The sequence below is a fragment of the Pelobates fuscus genome, chromosome 3 (assembly GCF_036172605.1).
Source record: "Pelobates fuscus isolate aPelFus1 chromosome 3, aPelFus1.pri, whole genome shotgun sequence".
Lineage (NCBI taxonomy): Eukaryota > Metazoa > Chordata > Amphibia > Anura > Pelobatidae > Pelobates > Pelobates fuscus.
Window position 1 is genome coordinate 213,911,925 of NC_086319.1, and position 12,188 is coordinate 213,924,112.

Below are 12,188 nucleotides of genomic sequence, written 5' to 3' on the forward strand. Positions count from 1 at the left end.
AGTCTTCCCCACCGGTGTATGAACAAATTAAAACCGATGCAAGCATTCATCGTGGAAGATAGTCCTCAGTGATAAAGGCAGACTTCTGCTGTTTTAAGTTCATGTTGCATCTACATTACAGTACAAAGATATAAAATGTTACTTCAAGCACCATGACCACTTCAGTGATTTAAAGTGGTTACAGTGCCTTGAGTCTCTTTGTTCAGTGTTTTACTATGAAAATCTGCACATAGGGATGTTTAACCCCTTTGCTGCTGGATGTGTAACTGCACCTCTAGCAGCATCATTAGCCAGCCCAGAACAAGTCTGTGGCTAATGTTAGTTCGGTGCGTATTCGACGTTGGCACACACTGCATTATATGGAGTGGTGGATGCATTTTGTCCTTGGCAGAAAAACATCTTTGTAGTGGCTTTTAATTTTAATTGTCTTTATTCATATCTGTGTGTTTTGCATGTATAACTGCACAATGTGACTCATGTGTATATATCAAGTTTCTGTCTAGTGCAAACTTCAGGCACCTTGCCTTCAGATGTATTTTTTTTAAACCTCTTTTACACTGCTTTCCCCTATGAAAGAACACTTTCTACCACACAGTAGGACATTTCAAAACTTTTAAACCCAGAAAGTCTTAAAAAGAATGAAGCCATTTTGCTATATTAGACAACACATTGCTATAATACAGAAATAATGAGTAGCAGTACCAAATATGTAATGTAGGAAATATGTTAGTTGATGATTTCGTGAAACCAAATGTGGTTTATTTTTTAACCGAATTTAGTACTGTCAACATCATTAATTATTCTAAAGAGCTCCACAATTACTGCTTGTTAATTCCAGTTTACATAGTTTAAACTAGGAGTCAATTCACCAAGTGCTAAATGGCGTTCATGTCTCCAAATTTGGTTGTCTCAACCCAAGGTTGGCTATGTGAAACCCATTTGACTACTCACAAGAGGTAAGTTATGTCAGCTGTGTTTACACTCATGTTTGGCTGCCACCAGTTGCTGCTGATTTATGTTAAAATGAACCCACTCTTTCACCGTTATTCACTAAAGTGAGATTTGTCAGGAAATTAAAGTGAATTTCAAATTTAAGATGATCATGTGGAACTGGAACAATTCTCCAGGTGAAAATTCATGTTGAATTCCTGAAAATTCTTATTTTAGTGAATAATCCTGTTAATGTTTGCTTATTCAGGCATCTACAAACCGCTGAATAGCTACTTAATTGTAGTCTTTATAGGTTTGGGGAGGATTCACTATATCAGGGGAACTGGATCTAACAAATAGAGAGAATTAAGTAGACTTATGCACAAATCAAATGCCTGTTAATCGCTGGATGAACAAATCGATTTGTTCAGCAAATCACAAATTAATTGATTTGTCCATTCAGCGATTAACAGGTATTTTATTTGTTCAGTACAGCTGAACAGAATTTGTGTACAAGTCTGCTTAAAGGAACAATCAATGCACTGTATTAACTTATTTTAATATAATTGTGATGGTACCACGATGCCCCAGGCATTTTCTTACCTGAAGGGGTTAAGCCATTCTCAAACAGTTTAACCTCAAAGGCTGCTACCAGCACTGGATTTCCAGTTTCCTAAGCGGCATTCACCTTCTGAAATTGAGTTTCAGGGGCACCGCTGATTGGCTAGAGCAGTCAGCTGATGTTCTAAGCCAATCCGTAGTTCCCCCTCTAGCCTCTGCATAGCGGTACCTCGCACTGTTGGCAACATTTGGGTTAAATCGTTGGAGAACGGGTTACGCTCTTCAGATAAGAATACTCCCAGGGGCATCCTAACAATGAATTTGTTATGGTACACAGAGAATTCCTTTAATTCAATTTATTTGTTTGATCTAGTTTCCCTGATATAGTGAGTCCTCCTCCATCCTATAAGGATACCTCAACCCTAACTCCTCTTTAAAAATAGCCTTATCCCCAGCAGCACTTTTTTTTCCTTTTTTTTTTCTAAATGAAATTTGGCTGCCATTCGGTTGTAAGTCAGCTAAAATCTCACTGTAACAATGAGATCCGCATGAAAATATCAGGGTAAAGTCAGCTCAATGCATTTTTAATTTAGTTTATAGTTCGAAAGGAACCATCAGAGGAATTTGACCTGCCAAATTAAGCTGAATAAAAGTTACACATTTATTATAGCCAGTTCAGTGTTCTAATATGTAGAGTAGACACTATAATTGGTTCACGGTTTAGTGGATAAGCACATCTTTGTTTAATTATGATAAGCTATACATAAGAATTGTGTACTCCCCCATTGGCTTTTTGTGTAACTTTTTTTCCATTGGTATTGCCCTCTTGCCCCTTTTTACACCTTATACCATTTTATATGCCTTTTATTTTGTAGTTTGATAACTAAATTGTGGCATTTGTATTGTGCCCATGTTGTATTTAAGTGAATGTTGTTTCTTTTATATTTCTTATGACTTAAATTATTGTTTTAAATAAAGCATTTAAAATCAAACTTTGAATTTTAATTTAGAAAAAAAAAAAAAAATACATTACATGCTTCTAATAAGTCAACGTAGTACACTCATATTTGAATATTTTAGGGTTTAGGGCAGCTCAATGAAGTTCATCTGTATTGAAGCCGGAGGAGGAGAAAGAGGGACCTGGAGGACAAGCGCCATCTGTAGCACTTTGGGCTTAAACCATTCACAAACTGTTTAAATGCATTCACTAGGGGTATATCTAAAAATGGGTTGAAAAAGTTGCAGATATATTTGCAAGCCTGCGCCTTCTTCACCAGATCAGACTTTCTGAGGTTATCCTATCACAGATTTCCCAGTGTAACTCAATGAGAAGTCTTTGCAAGGTTGGCACGCTAAGCAATTAACTGCTTTTTAAGTTTAGCTTCACTGAGCTGAACTACCAGGAAGTAATAGGGCTTGTTAGTAGGTTACAAAAGTGTCCATTTCTAATGAAAACTGCACTTTTGTAAAATGAAAACTAAAAAGATGATGCTCTCCTAACAAAGCATTTCAGAAAGCTGAAGTACTTTAGGAGTCTGGAGTTTCCTTTTAAGGTGAGATGGCTCACCAGAACCTCAAGGCATCATAATAAATTCTGTGACATTAAGTTGTTATGGTGCTTTGAGTGTTCCTTTAACCCCTTAAGGACCAAACTTCTGGAATAAAAGGGAATCATGACATGTCACACGTCATGTGTCCTTGAGGGGTTAAACGCAAACATCTAGTGATTAAAATGTAATGACAGAGCTGCTATCAACATTTCATACACTTTAGAACATTGGGTGACAGAGCTTCCATGTCGGGTGATCAGAAGGATTTTTTTATGCCCTACTTTTTGTTTTTCAGACAAAATCGGAACATCGCTATCAGAGAAAAAAAAAAAAAAAATACAGTGCATCTATTATAGATAGGCAGAGAGAGACACGGACAAATAAACCTGCCACTATTTTTGCAAGTGGAACCATGTAAAAAGCCAACACATCACTCCCTGGAAAAAAATCCAGAATAAATATAAAGACAATGACATTAAAAAAAATATATATATATATATATATATTCTACTTGTAATGCTATATTGGAAATGTTTCCCCCCTCCCCCTTTTTTTCTGTACCCTAAAAAACTTGAAAACCAATAAAATTTCGAATAAAAATATATATATATATATATTCTTTCAAATCTTGTATATGTGTATATATAAGCTAGTATATTGAAAAATAAATTTGAGTTGACAGTCGTCCTTTAGGTCAAAGTAGTTGAACTGGAATCAGCGAATTAGGATATTTTTTTCCATTTCAGCTATTTGGGCCTTAAATCTCAAAAATCACTTTGAATTCCTGACAATTCTCACTGTAGTTAACAACAATTGCCTAAATATGCAGTTTCCATATCATTGCTCCACAATTTAATAATTCTATTTAGATGTGTTAAGTGTGGAACCAGTTAGCAATGTTGGTGATATAATAGTAGCTGACCTGGAAAAAAAATGTTACATTGAGTAAAGAGAAATATTTTTTTCCTAACTAGCTATGTCTCAAATAACCAGGTTTGCTTTGTAGTGACCAGACTCAAGAGGGGTTCCTTAACTTATTATAAATCTATTTTCTCTGTAGAAGAAAGAGGTTTCCATAGTAATTTAACACATTTGTCTAGAATGATGATGTGTTCAATATAAATCCAGTGTTTTAGCATCCTTTCCTAAGGGCCACATTGTGCTGCCTGAGGAATAAGCTAGGCAGTTTATGATTGGATGATGGTCATGTGTTAGACTGTTCTAGAAGAGCCAGTGTCTATATAAGGCATCAGGAGCCACACCTTTGTAGAAGGCTAAGAACATGGACAGTGATATGTTTGGTGGGAAGAAGCTGCAGCAGGAAACCGAGAGCCAGGTAATTTCATCTGTAGCTTATGTCAGGGTAGTGGATCTGCTGTGTGTTCTATTATAAAATGTAGTGCTGATTAGCAAATTCAATACTAAAGTACTCTAAACATTAATGGAATCATCTGAATATTTAGACAATGTTTTAATAAGGAATATTACTACTTTAGCATTATTACTTAATATTTTGTTTTAATTGCAGTTAGCCCCAAAAAGTTAAATTGCAATAGACATACTCATTGGTTTAATTGTATTACTTTAGTTTATAGCTGATACCCCGCACACCGCCCCCTAGTGTTCAGTAATAGAATGCAGCCTTTATTTACTACGCCACTTGCATAACTCGTGCGCTGTACAGAATGACCCAGTGCCAATCCTGTTAGACGTTTTATTAATCAGAGAGCTCTCTGTAACACTATTGTCAGGCTGTCTCGTTTAATGGGGGTGGGGGTGGGGGATGGATATGGTGTGTAACTGCGCAGGCTAATGTAGTGGTTTTCTTTAAATAAATAAATAAATAAATAAAGGGGATGGTAGGTCAGTATGAAGAGCTTGTTTCAAAATAATTTTTTATTTATTTTTTGGAAGTTGCAGTGAAGGTGGTTAAAGCCTCATTTGGGTGTGGCTGGGAACAAGCTTTACTTCTGCCTGTGTCTGAGTACTCCAAAGGTCTTTAATCTGCATATTGCATGTTGTGTATTGGATGCCAGGTGCTACATTACACACAGCAACCATTTTACATCCAGGTGCAGTAATTGTTTGTGCTGACCTGCTATTCACTAAAGTGCCTTATCTGTTATTTAAAATGTCTGACGTTTTAGGCAGCAGAACTGCAAAAAAAAAAATCAGAGTGAGCCGCTGCTGGGAGTGTTAAAGAGGAAGGCAGTGTACATTACTTGTGTCTGTAGCTCTGTCTGCACTAAGGGACAGACTCACCCAGAAAGGGGATGGATCCACCCTTAGAACGGATAGGGCAGCATGGCTTGAGTGCACACCAGGGTGCATGTAACAATTGATACAAGTGGAAATTACACCTGTGGCTGAAAGCAGGGAATTGTGCTGGATGGAATCTATGAATCTGCCGCTCCTACTTTGTGTCTAGGACTGCATAAACAACGTGATTTAACTCCAAAATGGCACCGAATTCGGCAGTGAGACTGCAGGGGCATGATCTATACACCAAAACAGCTTAATTTAGCTAAAGCTGTTTTGATGACTAGTCGCTCTAATTGCAGGCTTGGCTAAATACTCCCTTGCCAATAAGATTTTGTTTTGCTTCCTTTTGAGATTGGGGAAAATAAAACTAAAAGGGGAATATTTGTTGGGGAAATGGACAAGCCATCCAACAGCCAATTTACAATGTTAAGTCAGTGCTCAGAAGAGCAAGAATTTTGATTTATTTTGTTCCTGCTGTTGCGTGTTGAATTTTGAATCAATAAAAAGACCAAGCCATTTTACCTTATCCAGCGTGTGAAGTCTCTGAAGCTTGAGAAGCAAACTGTGTGTAAAAACACTGATCCCAGGACAAAGTACCAAGGAAAGAAGTACTTTTGTGTCACTTTTGAATAAAACCTCAAATACTCATTTATGTTAAAGGGTTATTCATAAATTTTTAACTATGTGATGACCTTAAAGATTGAACGGACACAGGTCATTTCAGGAAGTAAAGGTCTTTATTCTCACCGATCGGGTCTCAGCTGAACTCCTATTCAAAAGGACACAGGAGTAGAGGCTTTGTATAAGCTATTCATCCCCCATCTGTACCCTTACACCAATCAGCCATCAGGATAACCTTGTATGGACAGGCAACATGGTCCTTTAGGAGAATAGAATGTGGTTTCAGCGGACTCAGGTCATTTCAGGAAGGAAAGGTCTTTATTACCAACTGGGTCTCAGCTAAACTAATGTTCAAAAGGTCTAAGCACATGGAGTAGACTTTTTGTAAGCTATGCCCCCCCATCTGTACCCTTACACCAATCCGCAAACAGGATACACAGAATTACCTTATATGGAGAGGCAATATGGGACTACACATGGAGATTTTAGGCCTACTAAATTTTGGGCCTAGCTGAAATCCCATCACAATATCACTAGGGGGAAAGAACGGTCTATGAAACCGAACACTTCATGGCTATATGTATTGGTATATTGGTTTGTTATAGTCTGATAAGGAGTTCAGACCATTCATCCAGGCAATTCCAAACATTTGGATTTGAGAAGATTCCCAGCTGTAACCATAAGAGCACATAAAATACCTGCGGTGGCTGAACTTTAATAGAACAGTGTAAACATAGTGCTACTGGTTGCCTGATCATTTAGAAGCATTTGTATTTATCTACATTTATCCCTTACTGCACAAGAAAGCCGATTGGCTAATCAAAACTGAATGCCTTTTTTTTTCTTTTTTTTCTTTAACCAAACAATCAGATGGCTAAGTGAACACCACTTATGATCAATGCACCAGTAAAGACACTCCAGCTGCCTGCAGGGCTCAACACTAATATCTGAATAGAAGGAAACAAAATTAAGTCACTCAAACCACAACTAAGTGGGTGAGTGAAAGGTGGATAGTAGGAAAGTATCTTGTTTAAATACCTGTTAAATTTAGCTGGACCAGCACAAAATGTACATATAGACACACACGTCCCAAAACTAGAAACAAAATAAGAAAATGACGACTAGCCTTAAAAGGCTTCTCCACTATCTCATGGGAGTATAGAGTCATCCATTAAATTGCTTAAACTAATGGTAGCTTTATTAGACTGCTTGTTTTTAGCCCAGGATTTGCCCTGTCCCCAATCTAGATAAACCTAAATATGCCAGGGTGAGACTAATTTATTAGTGGGGGTGTCAGAGACCAATAGACACAATATCTAAGGAGTAATATACAGTCCTAACAAAGGTTAACTAGAAAGTTTGTTGGACAGTAAGATAAAAAGCCTCTCTCCCTGGTAAGCTAGATAGTTAGTGGAGACAGAATAAAGAGTGAGAAAATAAATCTGTGAAAATGCTGCATGTCTATTAGACATCCCAAGTGCATAGGTGATGGGTGCCTAACACCCACTGAGAACATGACGCCCAATGTGTTTCGGTGCACCTTCGTCAGGGGAAAAAGAGGCACTGTGTGGCTCCCTTTATATAGGGAGAGACTCACATGCTAGATTATTGCCCAGCCATTCGTCAGTTAGGGCATCGATAGATTGGCATGCTAAGTTAGGATGACTTAATCATCCCTTTCCAGACTGAAATGTAACTCTTCAATGCTGGGGGGGAAAAAGAACTGGTTTGGGATGTTAATAATCTAATGTTGTGACAGCCTATATATCTTGCCGGTCTAAAGGTAACACCATTACTACTGAAAGTATAGGTTAATTAAAAGATGGTCACAATCATCAAACATTGAATAATAAACCATAACTTGTGTTAACCTCTTCGCGACGCATGTTGGAAAATTTCCATAATTTGCTAAAGTTGAACCCAGATTGCCACGATCGTAGGGTTAACACGCCTTCTGTCTGCCTTGGTATCCGAGGCAGTCCAGGAGCACCCGATCGTGCTGCAGCTGTGCTCGCTCTGACAGGCTGTCAGAGTGAGCACATGTGCTGCAGGGACTCCTGATCTGCCTCCCTGCTCTTCAGACTTCAGTGTGTGTGGGGGAAACAAAGTTAAATCCCACCCCCTCTTACCCATCTTTATTCAAATTAACCCCTTCCCTGCCATTTGATCATGGACTACAGTAATCAAAATACAGATCATGGTATTTTTTTTTTTTTTTTTCCCCTTCGTATAGTGGCAGTACTCACAAGTGGGACGTTCCTTCTGGTCTTGGACAAGAAGCTCCCCCTTCTTTTGAGATTTGTCAATCTTTCTTTTATTGAGGCATGTGATTAAGGTGGTACAGAATAAAGAGAGGGAGACTTGCAGGGGTTATACAGGTTGTAGACATCATGACACATTGCAATATCTCCTAGGATTAATATTATATAAACAAGCTTAACTTAGAGGGTACAAAATAAAGTAAAGAGGTCAAGTTGAAGGACATTATGTATGATATACATGGCTTTATAGCGTAGGTTCTTAGCAATAACAGACGAATAATTGTTATACTGAAACATGAGTTAAAACACGCTGAGAATTTGCGCCAGGCTTAATGGGAATATCTCGAGGATCAACATGAGGATAGCTGCCCGAACCCAAGAGTGTTATAGAATAAGAGACAGCAGAGTAGCATGCATGGTGCTAACGTTAATGGTAATACAATAAGCACTTATTATAGAGTCCCAGGCTTGGTTAGTCTAGCTAGTATAGTATAAAGATCAGGTATTATATCGTGCTGTGTGAGTTACTAAAGTTAAAGAGGTTACCAATAGGCTAAACTAGCTTGTCTACATCTGCATCGGCTGAGTGGTGATAATTAAGCTGATAGGGTTAGGTAGAGGTACGTTTGCTAAGCAAGGGGAGACCTGTTGGAAGAAAAGAGAGGGGCAAATACCACCAAAGGTCTGCCACTCGGGATAGTCCTTGAGTTGTCAGGTAACAGGCGGACAAAATTGGGCCCAAAGTCCCGCGTGCATCCGGTGCCTTTAACCCGCTGACCAGGATCTCTGTTGTGGCTACGCTGCTTCCGAGGGCCGTTCGTCTTCGGCCTGAGGCCTTGATAGGCACTCGCGCCCTTGTGCCATTGGACCCATCATCAGGACTGTGGGCCCAGGGTTCTGCCTGGTGTATGGCAGGCTGTTGGGGGGATCCTCCCAGTGAGCGCCCAGCTCAGATGAAGAGTGTGCGGGCCTCTCGGCAATGAAATATACGTGTGCGGTGGTTGTTGAGCTCCATATGCCAGGGGTATCTCCGGGTGTTTGGGCCCGTACTTGGTAGTGCCCTGTGTGCCAGAGCAGGTGGTGGCTGCAGGTCGTCCTGCGTCTGAGAGTGCAGGTCTTGCGCACGTGGTCTCCGCCATCTTGTGTGCAGGTCTCGGGCTGCATGTCGGTGCTTGTATAGTGAGCTGGTAAGCGTGGCTTGGCTTGGTTTGGACCGGGATCACCCCCCCGGTCCATAGGGGGGGAACAGGACCGGGTCCGCAGGCTTTCCACGCATGTCTGGCTCCGTCAGGCAGGATAGCGTTGCGGCGGCCATCCGCTTCACTCACCGCCAGTATAGGTCCCGCCTGTAGCAGCGGGCCCCATGCTCCGAGGGACTAAAACTGTCGAGAGCAAGCCTCTCCTCAGCTCAGGCAGCCCGTTATCACCGGGGGTCGCAGTTTTTGCCGGTAAACTCTCCAAGAATCACAATTAGTAGGCTATTTGTGCCTCTATTTGCAGGAGCCGAGCTGGCCTGCGACCGCTCAGCTCGGTGGCCCGGCCCCGCCCCCGTTCTTTGAGATTTATAGCTTTGCTCCGCCTGCTGCCTCCATAAAACCTGTAAGCCCTGATAAAACAACAGTTCTTCTTGTCCCGGCAAACGGGATGGACCGGTTCCCCTGGTCTGGTGGAGAATGGTGCGATCAGCACAGGCTGCTGATCGGGGAGGTGAGTGCCCGATAGCTCCCCGGGTGGGAACTGAGTGGCACAGTACTTCCGGTCTCGCGTTACAGAACGCGACCGGGTACTGCTATTTCTGTGGCTTCCTCGAGAGTTCCCGGGCGGTCCTCCTCGTCGGCATTACGCATGCGCACAGCGGTGGAACGCACGCCCGGGAGGCGTTGCGTTCCACCAAACACAGAATCGCGCTACTGCGCATGTGCGAGACGGTGTTTTGGCGCCAAATTCAAAAAAATTGAAAATAAAGCTGTGCGGAACCTTTCTGACTCCAAGGGTGGGTGTACAGTTCTGGTTCTCAGTGTCACCAGCCCTCCTACACGGACCTTAGGTGGTTTAAGGTGAGGTGTAACTTTTTAAACTCTCCTTTTATTCACCTATACTTTTGCATCTATCAATTTATTATTTATTTACTAGTATTTCACAGATATGTCCAACCCTATATCTCCGGATAAGGCAGATAAAGGCAAGATGTCAACATCTGTCCCCAAAAAAGCCACAAGCAAGTCTAAGCACTTATGTTGTTTGGAATGTGCTGTACCTCTACCTGACGGATGTCGCAAAAAGACACGTAATCAGTGCTCTTCAGAATTACTAGAGAAAGCAAAACAGACGGATATGGCATCCTTCCTGGGCTGGTTTCAGGAAAATTTGTCCCAGACATTTGAGTCTTTTAAAGATTCTGTGAAGAAAGAACCGGCTATTCAAGAGAAACTGCCTAAAAAACGTAGGAGAAAAAGATCTCCTTCTGTGTCTGACGTCTCTTCAGGAGAATGCTCTTTTTCTTCACCTTTGGATATTTCCAGCCTGGCTTAAAGTGTGGAGGAGGGCTTTCCACCAGAAGAGCTGAAGAAATTTATTAAAGTGACGACGGCTGTACAAGAAACTGAACCTACCAAGGGTAAGGTTAAAGGTTTCCCAATGTCTCCTAAAATTTTGGATCTCCTTCATAGAGAATGGAAGAATCCTGAAAGACGTGCGTTTATTTCAAAGCATTTTAAACTGCTGTTCAAGCTACAGTCTGAAGACAAATGGGAAGATCTTCCTAAAGTGGATATTCAGATTGCCCAGCTGTCAAAGAAAACCACTATACCCATTGGAGAAGTCTCGGGTCTTAAAGACCCAATGGACAAGAAGAATATTCCAGGCCGCAGGTTCAGCGGTTCTCAGAGCGTTTGGCTACAAGCCCTGGAAGATTCCCTTATGGGAAAATCAGATACAGATCCTTCCCATCTCATGTTCCTACTGAAACTATCCAATGAATTCCTTTCGGATGCCTCTGAGGAGTTTCTTTTATCAGCAAGAATTATGGGGTTGTCGTCAGTAGCCAGAAGAGCGCTTTGGCTACGAACATGGACAGCTGATTCAGCGTCTAAGGCAGCCTTATGTGAATTACCCTTTGAGAGAACAAACTTTTTGGTACTCCTTTAGAAGACATTATTAAACAGATGTCGGATACGAAGAAAGCCCTACCTCTGGAATCAAGAACCCAGGGATATAAAAGATTTCAGTACAAGGGTCAGCGGTCCTTTCGTTACTGAGGACGCTTTCGCAGGTTTCAAAAACATGGTGGGAACAGCCAGTCGTCTAGACACGAATCCAACAGGCAAGACAAAAAGAGGAAGTTTTGACGCCAAAAGAGTAGGACGCCTTCGGTTCTTCGCCCACGAATGGAAAAAGAGTACTTCAAATGGGTGGATTATAAGAACTGTTTCAGAAGGTTACAGGATAGTTTTTGTCAAGACCACGTCCATCCTTCCTACTGTCAAGCTATCCAAGGGTAAAAACAGGCTCTCCTAACAGAAGCGCTCCTTCTTTTAACAAAAGATGTGGTAGAGAAGGTACCCAAACGTTGGGAATTTCAGGGAGTTTACTCACGCCTGTTCCTGGTTCAAATGCGGAAAGGATCACGAACAACACAGACGTGGAGAAGTGCCAACTTACAATTTAAAGAGCTAAGCCCAGCTCTAGGTAAAACGGCATACAGTGGTATTTAGTACAATTGGAGGTGTCTTCACAAGATTCTTTACACCATCCCAGACAGACGTCAGCATATCTGTCTGGGATGGTGTAAAGAATCTTGTGAAGACACCTCAAATTGTCCAGCAATATCCTACATGTGGGGAGTACTAAATACCACTGTATGCTGTTTTACCTAGAGCTGGGCTTAGCTCTTTAAATTGTAAGTTGGCACTTCTCCACGTCTGTGTTGTTCGTGATCCTTTCCGCATTACGGTTTTGCACTATTGGTCTCCCCTCTCTGCTTTTGTATTCCATATTCAACTAC

General features: G+C 41.1%; 1 protein-coding gene across 1 annotated transcript in view; it reads left to right on the forward strand.

The window, feature by feature from the left end:
• Positions 1-4,324: 4,324 nt before the first annotated feature.
• LOC134601009 (dead end protein homolog 1-like) overlaps positions 4,325-12,188 on the forward strand; it is a 38,772-nt gene continuing 30,908 nt past the window's right edge. The window contains exon 1 of the mRNA XM_063445423.1: positions 4,325-4,377. Coding sequence (XP_063301493.1) covers positions 4,336-4,377 — 42 coding nt within the window. The 5' untranslated portion in view covers positions 4,325-4,335. The remainder of the gene's footprint in view (positions 4,378-12,188) is intronic.